Genomic DNA, 21,957 nt, shown 5'->3' on the forward strand with positions numbered 1-21,957 from the left:
AATAATAAAATTATATTTTTAGTATAATAAAATATATAATTTAATTCCGTCCAGAAAATTTTGTAACTCCACGAACCAAACCAAGCACGAGTAAAATAATAAAACATTTTGAAATTAAATTTTCGATTCATACTAATCTCTTATAGAAAGAGCACGTGTATTAATATTTTGAAAAATTAATGAAAATGATTGGCTTCCCAAACATGAACACAGGCTTGTAGTGTTTTCTTTTGACTTGAAAAAAAGTGAAAGAGTGACACCTAATTAGCACCTGTCTTTAGTCTTTAGTACAATGCACGTGTTTGAAAATTAAAGCAAAAAACAATAATTCCAGTTGTTTTTTCTAAGAAAAAAATTGCATTTTATTAAGCTGAATAATTCCCCGACCAACCTCTTTCAAAAAAGAAATAGAATACAAAAATTTCTAAAATAACCGTTCAAATTGAAGCACTCTCGACTTGAGACATTCAACTCGTTATGAACAAATGTGAAGTGAATTCAAACTAGTTGTTTAATACAACGACCGATGTTAATGAAGAGATTCCACAAAGATCACGACTTAAAATTCCTTTAGCATCTATTCCAAAGCAACGCACGAACCAGATTCAATAATAAAAGGGACTTTCACATGCTATCCCATGCCAATAAACACCTCCAAGGCAGTTTTAATAGCCATTACTTCTGCCATTTCCAATCCAACGGCATTAATCGACCAAAAAAAAAAGGAACGGGCAACTTTTTTCCCATCTCGCAACATCCCACCACATCCTGCTTCGTCCTCCTTAGCAACACCTACCACGTTGAACTCCTCCCACCTGTGGGAGGTGGAGTCCAATGAATAACTAAAGCATTGGCTTTACTTCTCGAAGGGCTGCATTTCGCAAGGTAAAACCACCATGAACCCTCCAGAAATTGAATGTCATCATGAATCGCCCTTGCCCACATCAGAGATTGCATTTTGGAATGAAACAACAACTTATCAAGTGACATCAATGTTTTGTTGAACATAACACTTTATCGTTTTAATTTATGAATTTTTAGATTTTCATTTTAAATCTCATCAAGTGTAATTTTAGTCTAATTTTATTCCGATGAATTACCAATTTGAATTCAGTTTGTGATTGTAATGATTGATATTGATATATACCTATGAAATATAATTGTAATATTTTGTAACTTTAAAAAGATTTTATACCTAAATTTGAATTTTTAGGATCTTATATGTATTTTTGACAAGTTGGTGTACAATGCTACATAAACCAACTCGATTGTCTTTCTTTTCATCAATTTTAGATAGACTTTGTAATTTTGACATGATATAAAGAAAAATAGGTCTTAAATTTTCAAGAAGTTTTGAATCAGGTTAGTTTTTTTAGTAAGTCCTCTATATTTTTATTATACCTAAAAATCATTTTATGTTGTGATTTGTTTTTAAATTAGTCCTTGTTTTATACAACAGGTTGAATTATGTAAGGGTTTATCTAGGTGTAAATTAGGTTAGCAGATTATTTGAGAACGTATTAAAGATTCATGCAATTTGGTTTTGATAAAAATTAAACATTAAGGATATTAAATTTTTGTATGATTTGAATCTCGTCACTTGTTGAAGAAATAAATTTAGTAACAAAATATAACTGGGGTTGCAACCAAGCGTGTACGAACCATGCCGCACAAGTAGAATTTGTATAGAACTATACTTGTTCTATTTGACATTGATTAGAATAGGGTTTTTTAACCTTTAAATAAATAGATGGAATCGAAACTCCTCTTATATCATTCAGTTTTCAAAATTAGTGACTTTCTCCTCCTTTGCCCCTAGTTTTTTGCCCATAGTTTTTTTCCTGAAAGGGTTTCCACATAAAATCCGCGTGTTTTATTTTTCCTTTTCTTATTGCTTTGCAATCATTCTATTGCTATTATTGACTTCTATTATAACAAAGGACATTTATCTTTATAGTAAAATTAGAAATTCTTTTTTTTTCAATGATAACGTTCATAAATTTATTATTATTTTAAGGGGAAAAAAGAAGAAGAGTAAGATACAAAATAGAAATCCAACCAGATCCATTCGCATTTAGTAATGTTGTCGTTTGAACCATAGTTTTGTTTACACATTATTAGTGATAGATCACGAAAAGTCACACTCTAAGGATGATAAAATCGGTTCAAATGCTCTCAGATTCTTACAAGATAAATGTGTTTAGGAGACGAAGCTTATGCTTCAAGAAATCTATTTGTTGGAAAAATTGTTGTCGAAACCATTTTTGTTTGAAAGGAAAAAAAAATGGGGATCGACTTTTAAAACCGAGTGTGGAGTCGCCACCAACCTTTTGTTTAGGTGTGATTGGATCACCTAATAAAACATTTAAAACCATTCTGGTCCACAAAAATTTAAAAATGGGTTCAGGAGCCGGTTACGTATGAGGAAGGGCAAGCACCCTCATTACGCCCAAAAATTGGTACCAAATTGATCTGATGCTATCCTTTTATCAAAGATTTTAAGAAAAAAGATCTTTCAAAGCATGATTCTTTACAATGTGTGAATAGTTCCAGTTAACTGTCAGAATTCTCTCGTTTCAAAGATATGCAGCATCATACCCAGCACGATTGGATACGATCCTTTATACCTTCAAGAATACGATCGATTTTTGACTTTCAAGAAACTCGTACACTAACATTATAGAAGGTTATCCAAATATTTAGTTCACCGAAAAAATCATACCCAACACGATTGAGCACGATTTCTCAAATTCCCAAATATGGGATATTGCCTTATTTCATAATTTTTGAATACTAAGGAAAATTGAGAATTTGCTCAAACACTTTTATTTTTCTTGAAATATCAACGAAACAACTAATATCAACTGTACAGGCCAATTTTGGGCCACCCCAAAACCCAATAACTAAACCTACTCCAAACCCATACCCATCTCATCCTAAACTAAACCTAAACAACTAAACCCGAAGCCCAACTACCCCAGCCCAATAACCTAAACTCAGCATTCAGAAACCCGAACCCCACTTGCGCACCAACCCCCTGCCTCTCCCACTTGCCCACCAACCTTCTGACACCAGCACTGGCCACCTGCTCCACCATGCCTCTGCCACCGCCGTTTGCCCATTCCCTGCAAGACCAGAAAGAAGATGGACAACAATATTAAATAAATTTTATAAAGGCTATAAAAGCCCGAAGAAAAACAGATGTAAGGGTTGGAATTTTTGAGTGAAAAAAAAGAGAGATAATTTCAATACACAAGCAGTGATAAAATAATAGAGGAACTACACCAGAACTAATATCTTCATGAGCGAAAATCAAAATCAAAAAAAGAAGGAAGCTGGTTTATTACCTGATTTGGTCCCTTAGGTTTGTTTGCGTGTGCAATTCAGCCTTTTTCCGTTTATTTTCTTTTAAAATTTCGCCCAGAACTTTGTTATTTAATTCAATGTAGTCCTCTTTTTCAATTCATTGTCTTATTTTCAATTTACTCACTATCATTCTTGATATTTATCGATTTTAATATTTGTATTTATTATATTAAATGTATTTATTATATATCTTGATGTATAATTGTATATATATGCATGTATGTGTATGTATTTGTATTTAGTTTTTCTAGTTATTTTATTTTAATATTCTAATGCTATATTAGTCTTTATATTTCAATATTTTTATGATCCTTACTGTTGTCATAATATATATATTTGTTATATATGCAATATTATTTGTTATGTATACAATTATCTTATTATATATTATGTACATGTTGAATATTGTATTACCCATGTATTTTATTATATGTATATATTGTTAATATATATATATAAATATTTCTTTATGTAACATTAGTATTATTATTAATATTAATATGTTCTTAGCATTGTAATTATGTGTTATATATACTAGTATATATATATATTTTAGTATTATCAGTCGTGTTCTATTTATGTTTTTGTTTTCTTGTGTACATTGCTATATTATCTTTATTACTATTGTTGCTAATTTTAGCATATGTATGTGTATATTTCTAATATGTATGAGTATATATATATTGTATAATATTATAATAGGTTTCTCTCCTCATATGTATACATCATGTAAATATTAAAGTTTTAGATTATTTTTATATGTATATATATTTTTCAATATCGTATTTTTACATATCATGTATATATTTCTAATATTATATTATATTTTTCATATTATATCATGTACATATACATATATATATTTTTGTTGTATACTCTTAATATTTTTGTGTGTTTTCATTATGGTCTGATCTTCGACATTATTATTATATTCAATCTTGCAAGCATAGCTAGTATTTTTATTGTCATGTATGTTCTTTGCTCCAACGTATTTTACCCTCTTACTTTTATATTCAAAAATCACATTCTTGTTTTCTAATTAATTTCGATAATCAAGGCGATATATCAATTTAACATTAAGTCGTAAATTTCATCGCTATGTTGGGTGGAATTTATTGACTCGTGTTAAAACGATATATCCTTTCCAAAAACCAAAAATTAAAAGTTTTCGTTTTTTTCTTCCATCGGATCACGATTGAATTTTACGTTGAACGCGTGTTTTTAAAAAAATCAAGACAATACGTGTTTAGGAGATACCAATTTTTGGGCGTCGCGAGGGTGCTAATACCTTCCTCGCGCGTAACCGACTCCTGAACCCTAATTTTTCTTTGGCTTTTAACGTAGACCTTAACTCGGCCTTTTCTCGTTTTTTTAAAGAAAAAGAAATCTAATAGGTGTCCGATCGCACCTAGAAAAAAGATCGGTGGCGACTCCCGGTTTATTTTAAATCAAATTTCAATTTCCAAGTTTTTTTAATCGCCACAATTAGCGACCGAAGCTAAAGCTAATTTTTACGTCGCTACATCAACCAAAATATTGAAATTTGAATCACGATGCAACAAAAAAAATCAAAGTTACAAACATGAATTACTATACGAAATATTATACAAGTAAACAAAAGAACAAATTGACATAATTTAAATAATAGTGCAAAAGGCTAATAATCAATATAAAACAATAATAGATGAAATAACATGAAAACTAAAGCGACACATAGTACACAAAACAATTCAGAAATAATTTGAAAACTATTAAATATATGAAAACTTACAAAATGAATCAACACATGATTGGGTTTGAAAGGATGCACATATATAAAATAAAACTAAGAACATGTGAATGAATATGAAAATAAATATTGTGAAAGAAGTAATTTGGAGCTAATAACATGCAAGAATATTTTAAAAACAAAACCTATATACTTTAAGGTGTTAATATACATACAATAATAAAAATCAATAAACAATATATAATGAAGATATAATACCATAACAAAGGACAAACAATATACATGAAATATGAACAAACTAATATCCAATAAAACTATATGTATATGAAAGAATCTTAGCTAACAAAGAAATAATAATATATATTTTAAAGAATAAATTATGTATATAATAAATTTGAAAGGAAATACAAGTAGAAATTATATAAAATATCATGGACTTAAAATATAAATTATAAGATTAAATTAACTTTATATACGTAATATATTTTAACAACATAATTATATAAATAAATCTCTTTTTAAAAAAACTATTTATTCAAAATAACATGATCAAATATACACCAAGTATGTGAATAACAAACCAAAAATATATATAACAAAATATAGGAACAAGTTTAAAAGAAATCGTATGTATAAAATAATATAAAATTAATAATATACATGGAATAAAACCCTAGTACAAACAATGCATATATAAAAGGATAATAACATAGGAAAATATTTGGAACAAACAAAATATATATATATATATAACACCCAAAAATGGATTTAAATGAAACAAATAGTGTATATATATATAGGTAAAATTGTAAAGAAAAATTATATGAACGTGTTCAAAAAAAAGAATTCAAGTAAGTAATTTGACATAAAATGTATATATGTATATATAAATATCAATGTATGAGAATTAATATTGTATACATCTTTTAAATATAAATTTACATAAAGAAAATTTAAAATAACAATTTATATAGTAAAACAATTTAATAATATATAAATGAAAATTAACAACAAACTAAAACTAAAATGGAATTAAAAAAAAGTTCAAAATAATATGTTAAAACAATAGATTTAAAATAATAATAATAATAATAATAATATAAATAACTAAATAAATAAATCCAAAGAATAAACCTGATTGAAATAAAATGAAATAAAAAAATAAAATAAAAAATTGGAAGAATAATTTTTAAATAGACAAATTATTAAAGCTAAGCTGAGGATTAAAATAATATGCGCCCAAATGATTGAGGACCAAAATAGAAAATACACCAAATATCAAAACGTTGTGTTTAGGCACAGATTAAATTGCAATAACGCACAAATATCAGGGAAAATGTAAAAATAAATAAAACATAATTGAGGCCTAATTAGAGATCACTGTAGGAGAGGAGGGACTATGTGCCCAAATACCCCTCAAAGACGTGAATCTGGTTGCATCTGGGTAGGGTCATCGTGTTTGTGCCTATATGGCACTGTTTTGTGCTCTTTATAAAGCAAAATTAAAAACCTAAATCAGTCATCAGCCATTTAAAATCACAACTAAAACCTAGCCTCCATTTCCTCTTATTCGGCCGAATCTAAACCCCAGTCCCTTTGTTTCTCCCTCAACTGTTCCCAAAATTCCATCATTCAAGCTCCAATCAACCTCCATGAACAGCGATCGGTTCATTCAAGCCTTGAAGGGTGTTTTTTAGCCTCAAGATCCCCTGAAACTTCGATTTCGACGAAGCAAAAGGGAACTCATGGCATCCTCGTAAGGTAAGACTTCGCTCTCTCCTTTTTTATTTCCGAAATCAATGATGAAAGATAGAAGGAAATGAATCGCAAGAAAATTAAAAAGTATCAAGAAACTCGTATTGGAAATCACCTTTTTAATTTTTGATTGCTTTCTTTTTCAATATGCCTGCGTATTGCTGGGAAAAAGATCCCATTTACATTGTTTTCCTTCGGTTTTTATAGCTGAAAAAACAAAATAAATAAATAAATAAAAGTACAAATTTCATCACTGTCATTTCCTGTTATTTGCTGTCCATTTGTGCCGCTGTTATTCTGTTTTGCAGGTGTGCATGGCGTGGAGAGGAGGCTACGCACGCATGGAAGCTTCATCGCGTGTGAACGGTCGCTGGGGACTCTGCGAAAACTGCTAGCGTATGTTGCAGCACTAGGCAGTAGGTTAGGAATTGTTGTTTTGGGCCATGTATTTTGTTGGGTCTATTATTTTTGGTTGTTGGGCTATGGACATTGGACTTTATTATTTTGGTTTTGTTTTATTTTTTTATTTAGTTTTTTTTGTTTTATTTTGGTGTAAGCCCGGCCACAAATTGGGTCTTACAATTGTAATTTATGGGAACTTTGAGGAATATTCTCAATAGGTAAAGGTGGAGAGTTGAATCATAAAATTATGGTTTCATATTCTACTCCATGAGACATTTACAACAATATATCATATGCTCAAAAAGGTTGAGTGATGAATGAGAAATTGATGCTAAAAGCAAGCTACTTGGAAATATTTGTTGAGGAAAAGAAAAGCTTAGATCCCACATTGGTTAAATACCAAGTGTGAGATGTGTATATATATGATAACCCACTTAAACAATGATTGAATGATTAAGTTTAGAATCTTACCTTGTACATAAGGATGTAAGTTTAAACTCATTTTTTATTTGATTTAATTATCCATTTAATTCAGATTTTTTCTCTTTATACATGGATATTTCCAAAATTCCTCCACTTTGAATTCCTAAAAAAGGTTAAGGCTTCTTCAGAATTTTTGCTCAATCTCACACCTAGATTATTTTCTCCCCAAAATTCTTTTCTTTTCCTCTCCATATTTTCCAATGTTCGGTGATAGAAAAAGGCATCGTTTGTTCGTTAATCACTGCAGAGGTGCTACTGCTTCAATCATCATGTTGTTGTATCTTGAGAGACATTTAACCAACATTTCTCCAAGTACCGTAGGAGCAGTTGAATTTGTCTTAAGGGAACTGTATAAAATAGGCCTCAACATCTAGTAAAACTTGTTTTTTATTTTTGATTTCTACTTTTTGTTATGTTATTTATTACGTTTTTTTCATATCAGATAATTCAAATATACATTATTCAATTTATTTTATTTTATATATATAAATAATTGTTTATTTATATTTATAAATTTTTGTTCGCTAATGTCTTTTTTCCAACACTATTAACACACAAAAAAAAATTATAATAGAGTAAGGAAGAGCTTAAAGTAGCAAAAAAAGAGTAAAATGGACATGGAAAGAGCAGGGAAATACATGTGGTTATATGTCCCGTCACTCAATTTAAAAAAGTTACAAAATAGGCACGGGATTATTTGAAAGTTTTCATTCAAGTCATTGAATTATTCACAAGTTTTTATTTAAGTCGCTGAATTGTTAAATTTTTTTTAAGTCCAACTAGCAAACTCCAAGTGATAACTTGACGATTGATACAGTGGATTAGAACCCATTGACGAGTAAAAAAACATATTTTATATCTAAGTCGATTTGACAGTCAGTGTAGGAGATCGGGAGAAAAAAAGTTACTTGGATTTTAGCTTGCAAATTTGTGACATCCACAGTTGTTTCATAAAAAAAAATCGAACTTTAGAAGAGAAAGGGAATGAGAACTTTCAAATATTTGTGCAGGTGGTACAAATAGAAAATGTCATACAATAGCGATCTTACCAGCTCAATGATTTAAATGAAAACTTTCAAATAATTAATAATCAATTTATAATATTTTAAAATTAAATGGCCAAAATATAAATTTAGAATCTATTCTTAATAATATAAAATCAAATTGGATTTATACACATAATTTTATATAATTAATATTTTAATACGCAAAAATTCAAATCAATGGGATATAAATTTCTATGATTTATATAAATAAAATAAGAAACAAGACAACAAATTAATATATATATATAAATCTGTTTAGATAATAAAGAACAACAAAAATCTTTTAAAAATTATATTAAATTTGACAGATACATGATATCCATGTTAAGCTGTGATTGCCATGCAAAATCGATCGCAAATTGCATGTAAACGACGAAGGTGATTGGGTTGTTTTCAGTCGGTATTCTTTATTTATTTTCACAATTATAGACTGATGTGATGTTTAATCAATAGAAAAGTTTATTAAAAAGTAAAACCCTAAATTTATGCTATAAAAATTGTAAATTACAGTGAGTTTTTAAATTTTGTAAGTAAATTTGAGGGTGAAGTGAATATTTTTATTTACAAACGGTCAAGATAATATTTTAAAATTTTGGGATAAAGTTAAAAGTTTTGTATTAAAAATATTTAAATTAAATTTTTAATTTTTAAAAAGGGTTAAAATTGGTCAATTGAGTCTTAGCTTGATTGGCATGAGCATTGTTGCCAAAGTAAGAGGACGTGAGTTCGAGTGGGTTGAAACGTATTATCCTCCTATTTATGGATAATTCTAGGCATTGTATAAAAAAACAGATATGATCAGAATCTATAATGAGATTGTTAAAAAAAAGTACTTTAATTTAGTTATTTTTAGTCCCTATGCTTTTAAATTTGAAAATTTTGGTATTCATTAAATGATAACTATAAAATTTATTAAATTAAATTTTGTTATTTCTAAAATTTAATGCTACAAACATATTATCATATGTGTGATGCTATGCCAGCTTATTATTTCTACATATTGCTAACTACAAATTAATTTAGGATTAATTATTGTCATTTGCGTCAAAATAAAATTTTCAAAATTTAAAAAGTATTAAGATTTAGAATGATCCAATTGGAGAATAAGGGCTAAATATACAACTGTACGCATAATATAAGATTGGTAATTGAAGTTAACCAAATGAAATTAATTGCTACTGTTTGAGTTAAGACTAAAAATTTAAAATTCGAAAAGTATAGAGACTAAAATTTATCAAATTAGTTAATAAGATAAAAATAAAAATAAAAAAGAGAAGGGTACCCTTTGTTCCATTTATTATAAAATTCAGTGACAACTTAAACAGATCAGTCAATTTTGTATATATATAATACCTTATATCTAAATAAGATTATTTTTAATCTTGAAAATGGTGTAATTTTATCAGCTAAGCTGGTAAAAACATACATACATACATACGTACATACATACATACATACATACATACATAAGTGGTTCAGTACTCATTAACTTTAGAACAAACTTTGCGGATTTCTCCCATAGTTCCAGTCTTCACTTCAATGTTGCTCATCTTCACCACGGATTTCCCAAACTCAACGTTGAAGCTTAATCCAAGCGACCCTCTAACCTCCAAGAAACGTTGCACAAACGTCTTGATCAAAACGTCAGTCCATAATCTTTGATCGGATTCAAGTATTCCCTTGCCCTCCCTCAACTTTGCAAAGAAAGAAGTGTCGAATCTGTCAGCGCTGCCAGTGTCGAGTGCGATCTGCCGTGACCCGTCACGGTTCTGAGGGCAAAGTGCTTGAAGGTGGGAAACGAATGCGGGATTTATCGAAGGATCGGCTCCTGTTGAAGTGAAGTTGTAAAGCCTGTAGCTGAAGACTTCGCAGGCAGTGGTACCGATTGTGTGTGCTCCTAATAACAGATTAACTATTAGTAACCAAAATTGAGTATCTACGGTAGCGTTGGGTAAATCGAACCTGATTGTAATAAAATGTTTACCAACAAGGGTGACAAGATCTCGAGTGTTGAGACCCTTTGCTGCAAATTTTTGCTTTAGCACATCTACAGTATCCTGGAAGCCTGGCATATTGCCATCAGTATCAGATGCTTTTGAGACTGAGACTGTTCCATCTCTACGCCCTGTAGGAACTGCCCAACTAGTTCCCTTAGTCTGTAAAAATGACTCGAATTCAAACGACGACATTCTCACCGACTACCCAAAAGAATCGTAAAATATATATAATTACCAGAACTACGGAATCGCGAGCAGCAAGGGCGAGGATATCGGCGCACGAAACAACTCCGGGGCATTCACATTCGAGTTGAAACTTGGCATCATCGATGACTTTGTATCCTTTCAAGAACTGGCTTGCCGGTGCAGTTTTCTCAGCATTAGGCCCATCAATAAGGATGGAAGCATCGCATCCTCGTACGAAGCAGTCATGGAAGTGCATACGGAGCAATCCCGGAGCTATAGTCGGATCCAACTTGAAATGAGATTTGACGGTCGACTTCACGATGGACTCAGCTCGAGGACATGTGCTCGAGTAGAACCCGACTCGAGTGCTATGGCCTCTCACCGAGCTGGCAGCTATGGCTAGCAATAGGGTAAATAAGAAGACTGTTGATTGAAACAATTGCCCTCCATTGTTGTAAATTAAGCAAAAGAAATAGAAGAATTAAGGACAGTGTTCTAAACAAGGCTTGCGAATTAAATGTGTATAATTAAATGTGTATAATTAATACATACATTGTTGTAAATGTATGTATTAATTTCTTTAAATGTGTATAATTAAATTAAAATCAAAGTTTATGTATATATATAAACCACAGTTCAATTTCATTTATATAATTACACCAAATCAAAATTTATATATTAAATTACATATTGGACCAAAATTCATGTATAATTTTAATATTTACCCTTTATTATTATTAGTAACGCTTGAATTAGAAGGGAGTCGCCCTGACCAATCGTCATTACTATTGTTTAGTTTTTCTATTTTATTTTGATTAAAACTTTTCAATTATTTGTTTTCTTGTGGTTTAAATTATGAGTCGTTAAATTTTATTCTACCTTTAAGTCGATATTTTATTTGGTATTTGAATTGTGAGGTTTTGAAATTGCATTTATACTCTCCACTTTGGTATTCGTTAATTTTTTTGATTTAAAATATAGACTCAGTCGTATTACAACTTTATTTTAGCATCAAATCAAAAAGAGGGACCTCAATTCAATGTTGGACAGCATACAATTAGTGAATCAATATGATTAGTAATCGTTGTATTCGGTCTACCAAAAAATAAATTGATGTGACCAATTAAGTAAGTTGTTGGATCCGTCAAGAGAGTTAACGATCAAATTTAAATAATCCGTGCTGTTGTGGCCATTGATTTGAGCTATGTCTTTCTGGTTTGTAAGGCTGCCAAGTAAATAAATTGTGGAAGCTAATTTCAAAGTTATTTCTTGTTAAGAGTTAATTGCTGGATTATTCACTTGTTAAGGGTTAATTGACGGGATATTCCCACAATTAATTAACATATGGAATGCTGGTGATTTGAGGTTGTTCCTCAATTATTATAATTGATTATAAATTAGAAGAGAAAATCTATTGTTCAAGATCAGATCAAAGCTGGTGGCAAAATGGTGCCTGAAATTGGAGTTTTTGTCTTATTGATTTATTCAAATTTAATTTTGTTATGCTTGTTTTTGTTGTGTTTTAATTTCTATTATTTATTTTATCAGTGTTATATCAATCAGGTCTTTTGTTAATTTAGGCTTTGAATAATAATTTGAATATAATGTAAAAGCATATTTAAAACACATGGATAAAATTGTAAACATGTATGTACCCTATCACATGAACAACTTGAATCTGACATGTTAAATAAATAGAAAGTAGTGTGATCGATTAAATTTAGGAGAGTTATTTCTTTTTAACATGTAAAATCCAAGTGTCTATGTTGCAGATACACATATGTTTACAATTTGACCCACATGTTTACGTCAAATGTGAGCTTACGTGTAGCACTTAAGCTAATGGCTTCATTAATGGAAGGATCAAATTGATATAGTATTTAATACTTGAGGACTCTATTAAAATATTTCAAAATCTAAAAATACATTTAGAATCTAAACCATAGTATGAGGATAAGAGGAACCAAAGCCAAGAGCGAAACAAGAAATTGTTTTAGGGGCAGAAATGCATAAAACCTTTGGGAGTAAATGCAAGTTTATGATTATAGTAATTTATAATTTCCTAAAAGTTAAAGAGATTAATAAATAAAATTCCATTTTTGGGGGACAAGGCTACTGCCTTCACCCCTTATTGAAGCACATTCCTCGAATGAATGGACTCTCTTTGGAATGATAGTCCATACAGTAGCGAAGGAGTTCTTGAATTATTAATTACATGTCCTCGTTGTTATATTGATAATTCTATAATAGTATTTCTTTAGGAATGATAAATATTCCAAAAATGCAAAACATATAGAATTAAAATAATTTGTTGTTAAAGAAGAAATCTCATGTTTCCAAATTTGTTAATTAAAGTTATATAAAAAAGCAGTAAAAGAATAAGTTCATAAAATGGGTTTTAATTGTATCGATGATGTGACATCTTTTATATAATGCTTGATAGTTAAACTAACGAAAATAATTAATTGACATAATATTAATATTTTTAATTTTTAATTAAAATATTTTAAAATTTAAATTATAGTTTGAATAACAATCAACAGACTTTTCCACAACGACGTGTAATTTAAAAAAATGTCATTCACAATATTTGGTTTTTTTGGTGTTTGGATGATCAAAATAAAAAGTGTAAATATAATATAGTGTGTATAGTTAACCGTCTTTAGAGATTTAACAGTTAAGTGACCAAAATGAAAGCCTCTTAAAAGTTAAGTGATGAAATTGCAAAGATTTCATTTTAAGTAATCAAAATAAAACCACTCTAAAAATTGAATGACCAACTAGAAAATTTACCCATAAATTTAAGCCCCTCTTTTTTTACATCCAAATCTTTTTCTTTTCTTCTCTTTCTTTTTTTTTAACTAATACCATAAGAGAGTTAACCTATATTGACAATGTCGAAAGTACAACTAAGCTTATCACTATCAAGAATCTCAATTAATTCTAAAAGAGCTGTTGCCGGAATTTGTACCTCTTCCAAATCAGTCGAAACCATTTTAGAAATTCGATCAACAGCATGATTAGCTTCTCTAATAATATAGGGTAGCACCCAATAATCTTTATCTTGAAGTTATCTCTGAAGCATAAATTTAATTAATTCATTTATTAGTCAAAAAACAAAAATATTACTGAGAAAATAGATTAACCTTAAAATAACAACGATTAATTATTATTTATTTTAGTTAATTTGGGTTGATTTTTTATTGGAATGTTAATTTGGGCCATAAAAATCTAAACAAACCGAATTGGAGAATTGGCCCATTTTCTTGTAACCTGATCATATATATTTTCCTATCAAATTCTCCATTATTTTCAATCTCCCATTTCTCTGCAATTTCACGTTTGGAAGCAGCTGCACTGCAATGGCTGCACCCAGTTGCGGTAAGAGCTTTTTATTTATTTCTTTATCTCTGACCTACTGTTGCTTTATTTGATTTTATACTACATACGGAGTGTTTGCCTGTAAATCAGTATTGGGTCTTTAGAAATTTAGTTTTATTATGTAGTAGTAAACAGATGGGGTTTAGTCTTTTACTCAGATTCTGAGAAATTTTGTTTAATAGCTTTCTTGAGGATCCTATGATTTAAGCACCGGAGATTCTTCATCTTTTGGGTACATTGATACAAGGTTAAAATATGGTATAGGTTCTGTACTTTTCATAGATTTGAAAATTAGTCCTTATACTTTCTTTTCAGATTTTAAAATTTAGGTGCAATTGTTAACACTGTTATTTTGTTTGGTTAATGGTTGAACTTGAATTTTGAAATCTGAAAATTAGAAGGATTAAATTCTAAATTTACAAAGAGTACAGAGACCTGTGATAAATTATAACCCTGATACAAATTTCTATTGATGATGAGTATGTCTGTGTATACATATTGTGGTTTATTTTGTTGGTTGTTTTACATGAAATTACACTTCTGAAAATAATAGCAAAAACAACCCAAAACAAGTAACCATGTCATTTTACTGAAAGTTATTCACTAGAAAAGTTTTGTTCAAATCCGCTCGTGTTTCGAACATTTGTGTTAAAGAAAAACTGGTATTCAATTTGTTTATGTTCAAACTCCTGTTGTTTAGTAGAATAACTCATGTTTGGAACAACTCGTGTTTAGAACACTCTTTGTCAAGTGTTTAGAACACTCTTTGTCAAGACTATCTCCTTCACGTTATGTGTCATTCACGTAACTTTCACGGAAAAGCACCACACCGAAAAATCTTCTATAGAAGACATTTATTGGTGCTTCCTCTCTTTATCAAAGAATCTTCTACATGGTACACGATAATGCATGATCAACTCCTAGTATAGGAGTACATTGCTGTTTATAATAACGTAGTTCTATTTCCTTGTGTGGATCATGCCTATATTCGACTTTAAAAGTTTTCTATGTGTTTGGACCTTTTTAGACAGTCATATCTCTATAGTTATATCCATATATTTGTTAGACACGAATACTTCAAACAATATAAAAAGCTCAAACAACTTTCTTTAAGCACATTTGGGGCAAAAACAATGAAATTCAATGCCCCAATGTTGTTTAGGGTGGAAAAACCAAAACAGCTGACTAATTTATGAGCCAATATGGTTATTTCTTTTGATGTTTTGTTGCTTGTTATCTTTTTAGCCCCTGAAGCATAATAGCTAATAGAAAATGATATGTAACAGAGACAACTGGAAATGGGATACCAACAGGAGATAAACTCATATTGAGGGGCTTGAAATTTCATGGTTTCCATGGGGTAAAGTCTGAAGAAAAAAAACTGGGTCAGAAGTTCTTGGTTGATGTAGATGCCTGGATGGATCTTCGGAGCGCCGGTAGATCCGACCTTTTATCCGATACCATTAGCTACACTGATATTTACCGGTGAGTAACCGAAGATGTTTAAAAACATTGCATGAACCTTTTAGCTTATGTTTTGATTTGATAATTTGATTTTTGGCTACTTACATAATAGTATAGTGAAGGAAGTTGTGGAAGGGCAATCTCGTGATCTTTTGGAATCGGTGGCTCAAATGATTGCATCAAAAATCTTTACAAATCACTCTCAAATATGGGCTGTTAGAGTGAAAGCTGGTAAGCCTCATGTTGCTGTTCACGTTCTCTGACTACCTTGGCGTTGAGATTATAAGATATAGAAGCATTGATGCTTCTAATTGACCATCATATATGTATATATAGACACACACATGTATGTATGCTTGCACATATGTATGTATGAATGAGGGTATGTACGAATATATCGTCTTCATCGATGCCTGGTATGGTCTGGCCCGGCTCTCGGGTTTTTCGGTCACTAGATCTTGACAATTGGTGTATTTGTATATTTTTTTATATTATAAAGTTTGACGTGCTAATAATTTTGTGTTGTGGATTTTTGCCATATTCTTGTCATTTTTTCACGTCTTAATGGAACATGGTTGCCATCTCTATCAGTCACTCGCTAATAAACTTGATAATGAGCTGGATTGGTTTCAGGTCGATGTAAAATTCAGGCCCATTATCTAGCTCCAATTTATCATGGTTCAAAAAATGAGTTTAAATTTCTACTCAAGCCTGGTTCAAACAAAAAATACTAAATCCGAACTTGACTCGATTTGCTTGTATTAAATTTTTTTAGATTATTTTTATATAAAAATAAATTTTAAAAATATAATAAATCAAATACACTAAAAATATTAAAATAAATGTTTCTGAACAAACTAAAATACTAAAATAACACTAAGATAGTTGCAACTTAATTTATAATAAAACAAGAGTTATACAATATTCAAACAATAACAATAAAATAATAACAATATAATAACGAGTGGTAGTAAAACAGCAGCAAAATAGTAGCAAAGCAGTTTATTTGGGCTGGGTCGGGTTGAGTTCGGGCAAAAAATTTTACACGAGGCTCAACTCGTTTAAAAAATGGGTCTTATTTTTGTTCAAACCCATTTTTCGGACTTATATTTTTGTCCAAACTCTTACACATTTTGAGTTAACCTTCAAATTTGGATGAATGACCCAACCATTATGAGTTTTACTCACTAACCTTCCCACGAAAAAGATATCAAGTGAATAAGGGTTAAGGGTTAAGAGTCAAGGATATACTTATCAAATGTGTCGTAAAGGAACCCAGTTAGATTAAGTGGCGAAAGAAATGGGCCACAAGTTAAAGTCCTTGGATGCAGTTTTTATACAATGTATAAGAATTCAATAGCTGATTGAATTGATTAAATATTATTTTATTTTTATTAATTCAATAATAATTAAGCGAAAAATTTATAAAAATATAAAAAAATATTACAGAAAAATCATAACTAGTAGAATCAAGTTCCTCAAAAAGAAAAAGAAAAAGAAAATGTATAAGAAATAATTGTGCAATTTAACCTAATTTTTTTATTATCTAAAATGATGATATAACATCTCACATCAGCTCTTTGTTATGTTGTTAATGAAATTTAATGGTTAAATGATTAAAATGTAATATTAGTAATCATATTGTAACTTTTAATAACATAGTGATTATATTGTAAATTTTAAATTTGGTATTCAAATATACTTTAAACTATATATAAGTGATTAAATTTGTAATTTACCCATTTTAAAACAGCAATTTGAATATGATTTGGGATAAAAATGGTACTAAATATAAAAGGTAAAAGGCATTGCCGTGCAAAAGAAATCCTTTTACTATTGAACAAGAAAGAGGGCAATGAGCCTCTCTCTCCTTCAAGGCTATTCTTCAGCCGAAGATGAAGAACCGGCTGAGCCCGACCATATTCATTATGGCGACTCTTCTGACGACGACGACGACGACTACGGCGGCGGCGGTGGTATAAAAACCATTCCGCCGCTCCCAAGCGATATGACTCCTCCGTCTTTGATTTCCCCGATCCCTCCCGTAAATCCGATCTTCCTTCTGCATTCGACGCTTTTTCGCAGGTATAAAACTTATTTTTGGGCCCGTAATCTCTTGGCAAATAAAACCTTTGCTAATAATGTGGAGGAAAATTTTGAATTTTGAAGAAAAAGTAAGATCGAGATTTTTGTGAAATAAAATTAAAATCTTTTTAGTTGTAGTATTTCTTTCTCACCAACTGAAATTAGGTTTAAAATGCTCTCTTTTTTTTTCTTTTTTTTCCTTTTCTATGTTACTGAAGTGGTGAAATTGATAGTGATGGAATTAGGGTTTTTCTAATTTGTTAGTGTACTTGTTCTCTTGTGGTTTCTGGAGGTTTCAGGGCCGCCAGAGTTTTTAAACCATGCGGTTGAGGAACCGATTTCAGCAGGTGATGCTGCCCAACAGCAAGGAAGGCGCAGTGACCGGAAGGATTTCAAAGATAAGAAGGATATGCCTTCTGGTATTTTTCAATCTATTCCCCTTTTCAAAGTTTATTTACAAATCTCTACTTAAGATATGGGCTCAAATGGTTTACAATTATTGTGTTTATTTTGTCAACTGAGGGCTTTTTGAACTTCAATTGATTATGATATGTATTTTAATTAAAATGGTGGAAAAGAAGTTTGTAACAAGTTAGAACCTTGAGAGTAGAAAAGCAAAGTTTCCTATTAGATCTTTCTCCTTTGGTGCCTGTGGTTGGCTTCAGGATTTTGATTAATTGAAATGTTCGATTAAAGTTGATGCTACATTTGACAGTTCTGGCGTGGAACAAGGTCGATGGATTAATTTGTTGGATTTTCCAATGCTCAATTCTGTTCGTTAGCCTCTACTGTAGATATTACTTTTTGTTCTTGTAACTTTAAGTGATGCTTCTTTAAGAAATTTGAAGTTTAAACCATACTCTTCTCTAGGCTATATTGTTGAAGGCACTTTGCATCTGGTTGTTCATTTGTCTTCAAATTTTACATTAAGATCCTTTGCCGTCGTCATATGTTGATTGGTATTAAGGGTTAATCAACCTATCTCTAACCTAATTATCATTTCCGTTGCCATTGTTTAAAGGTGCTGTGGTAGAAGCAAAAGCTCAGCTTGTTGGAATCCATGAGCGAGTAAGAAGTGATATTGAGGGTAGCAAGCCTCCTGTTTCAGCAGTTCCAAGCACCAAACAGGATGGAGCAAAGAGGGTCGCATCTGCAACAAATCCAAATGCAGAAGATGCTGCAGAGCTCTTGAGGTACATCGTAATTGTTTCAGCATAAATCCAGACTGGTTTTTACTGTTGTTTTCTTTCTTGTACCCCACATGAGCAGTAGTTTATTGAGTCTAACATGAGATGCACTGATAAAGACTTCTTTCCATATAAATTTTGTCGGCATTTCATCTTAGCCTATCGTGTTATGTTTATAGGATGTGCCTACAATGTGGAATACCAAAGACATACTCCAGTGCTAGAGGAATGGTCTGTCCGGTGTGTGGAGATCGTCCTCTTGCAGATGCCGATAAAGACTCCAAGAAAAAGGGGTCAACTATCAAAGACAAAGAGAAAAGTAAGAGAATGAAGGGTCAGTCATCTCATGCAACCTGGAAGAGTGAAACAGAGATGCAGCTCAGGCAACAATTTGACTAGTTGGATTTTCCAGAAAATGTTGGTGTTTGAGTTTACCGGATTATGCAACCGATATAGTTCATGAACACCATCAGTTGGTAGGGAACGTTGAATTTGTCATGAATTGTGTGTAGTATATTGAGCTTTGTACCGAAATGTGATGTACCATAGCTAACTTGTTTTGTTTAAATTATATACTGTGTTTTACTTGTTTTCGCAGTTGAGCTGAGATCTAACAATGTTTCGACCAGGCTTTGGTTCTTTCTATAGTGGTTTTGGTCGGGTGTTGCTTAATGTTTTGGTCAGCTTTTTCTTGGTGGTTTTTTATATGTTTTCAACAACTTTGTGCCTGCAAGTCAGAAGTGGAGAAGAGGCGCTTAATATAATATTTTTTAACAATCTCGTAATAAGTTTTGATCATATTTAATTTTTACACAATATTTAGAATTACTTATAATTTTATTGACAGTAATATTGTGCCAATAGGGTTAAGATTCAATTAACTACAAAGCTAATATTAAATCTAAGATTTGTATATTATAGTTAAGACTCAACTGACTACAAAGCTTCTAATATACGAAATCAAATGTCTACACGAAATCAAATCTCTATTCATTTTGAGTTAATGATTATTAAGTTTGTATTGAAATTGATTAATGGTTTGCTTATTTTAAATAGCTTAGCTATATTAAGGTACTATTGTGCATTTAAGTGGTGACAACAATTATATTAGTGTTTGCCTTATGATTATGAGGTTATTTATCATTATTTTTTTCAAAGTACTTTTTAATCCAAAACAATGTAAAATATCTGGTAAAGTGCTTTCAAAATGTTTTTCACTCAAATGCTGGAAATTTATGCATTTTAACTTTTGATTTGAAGTAAAAAAGAAATACTTTATATAAAACTTATAATTTTAAAAATATTCAATGTATCATTAATTTATAAATAATTAATAATTTATATTAATCATTCAAGAGGTATTTAAATTTTTTATTTATGTAAAATTTTATTAAATTATTTAAATATGATATAAATTATTATTTTAACTTTTTAATAGAATATCTGAAATAAATATTTATTTCCACCTTCAATTCAAGTGATGAAAGAATACACTAATCCGATCAATCTTATCCTCTATTCTTATTTACCTATTTTCTTGCTTTTTAAGGCACCAAATGAAACATCGATAAAATCGATCATATACTGCAATGCTTCTGATGGGAATAGTTATCAATGGAATATTTTAATAACTCTCATATAAGCTTGTTTCAGAATACAGAGATCTGAATAATGCACCCTTAGCCAAACAGCTGCCAATTCACAGAGCCTACAAGTTTAGCCCACGGATACTGTCGACACCACCACTTTTACAATGTGGAGAAGTGATCAACTTCAGTGAGTAACATTTAATGAGCAACACCAGCCTTTAATGGAGAATGTTCAAATGCTCAAAGAGAAATAGGCATCCACTGCATCAGCAATCGGATTAGTATAGAACAGGGTCAACTCAATGGCAGCTAAAAATAGGATCTATTCATTGCACCAAAAGAAAAAAAAAACATTTTTACCACAATTTTTTACAGCAATCTAGATACTAAAATTAACAAATCACATTTTTTACCGTATATTGCTATAGTATTTTACTAATAAACTTTTCAAGCCACAACATCAAAGAACTAGTCCTACACATAAATTGCTTTAGGGAAATTACATAAATGTCACCTCAATATTAAAAATTTTTTTTAAGTACCTGATTTTAAAAAGTTACAAAATAATCACTTGACTTATTTATTTTTTTTAAGTCCTTAATAATTAGTTGATGTGGCTATAATTGATAACTTTTTTTTTTACATATCTTTTTAATACACAACATTTCCATTTCATATAATAATTAAAAAATTAACCCAAATACAAAAACACCCAATCCAAGCCATAACTCTTCACAATTATAAATAGGAGAATAATGCACTTCAGCGCACTCAAACCCAATCATCTTACATTGACAACAATGCCCATATCAATCAAGCTAAAACTCAATCGGATTAGATACTTTCTTTTAATTATATATATGATATGTAAATATATGGTATTAAGAATAAAATTAAAATAATAATCATTAAATTAACAGCTGCATCAGTCAACTTTAAAGCGATTGACTATTAATAAATTCTAAATAATCGAGTGATTTACGCTTTATTTTATTAATAACCAAACAAATACACTCTTCTAATGAAAGCATCATTTTCATTAAAAAAAAATTACATATCTCGTCATGAGTAATATCATTTTTGTTTATATTATTTAACAATTAAGTTTTACCTTATATCAAACATATTCTTAGACCATCCGAAGATAGTAAATACATCACAAAATATAATTAACTAAATTTAAAATATATATTTGTATCTAGTTCGAATCAGTGATTTTTTATATAAAATGACTAACATATTAATCTGTCATTATGAAATCAATATTTATTTTATTTACAAACATTC

General features: G+C 30.2%; 2 protein-coding genes, 1 long non-coding RNA gene and 1 pseudogene across 3 annotated transcripts; 3 read left to right on the forward strand and 1 right to left on the reverse strand.

Moving 5' to 3' along the window:
• Positions 1-6,593: 6,593 nt before the first annotated feature.
• Positions 6,594-7,515, forward strand: LOC107949126 (uncharacterized). The gene is made up of 2 exons (XR_001697633.2): positions 6,594-6,856; positions 7,159-7,515. It is a non-coding gene; the product is annotated as an uncharacterized lncRNA (long non-coding RNA).
• A 2,741-nt stretch (positions 7,516-10,256) lies between these two features.
• On the reverse strand, positions 10,257-19,938 carry LOC107948094 (peroxidase N1; the record flags this gene model as incomplete). Its single annotated transcript, XM_016882563.2, has 4 exons — positions 10,257-10,678; positions 10,766-10,937; positions 11,014-11,387; positions 19,911-19,938. Coding segments are annotated over 4 exons (996 nt in total), but the record flags the coding sequence as incomplete, so codon positions are not given.
• Positions 14,285-16,324, forward strand: LOC121228246 (dihydroneopterin aldolase 2-like; annotated as a pseudogene).
• LOC121228247 (uncharacterized) lies at positions 17,665-19,753 on the forward strand. The gene is made up of 5 exons (XM_041111597.1): positions 17,665-17,771; positions 17,810-17,894; positions 18,187-18,313; positions 18,916-19,087; positions 19,261-19,753. Exons 1-5 carry the CDS (start codon positions 17,665-17,667, stop codon positions 19,478-19,480), a joined length of 711 nt encoding a protein of 236 aa, XP_040967531.1. The 3' UTR covers positions 19,481-19,753.
• Positions 19,939-21,957: the final 2,019 nt, after the last annotated feature.

Source organism: Gossypium hirsutum, chromosome A04, assembly GCF_007990345.1.
Source record: "Gossypium hirsutum isolate 1008001.06 chromosome A04, Gossypium_hirsutum_v2.1, whole genome shotgun sequence".
Classification (NCBI taxonomy): Eukaryota; Viridiplantae; Streptophyta; class Magnoliopsida; order Malvales; family Malvaceae; genus Gossypium; species Gossypium hirsutum.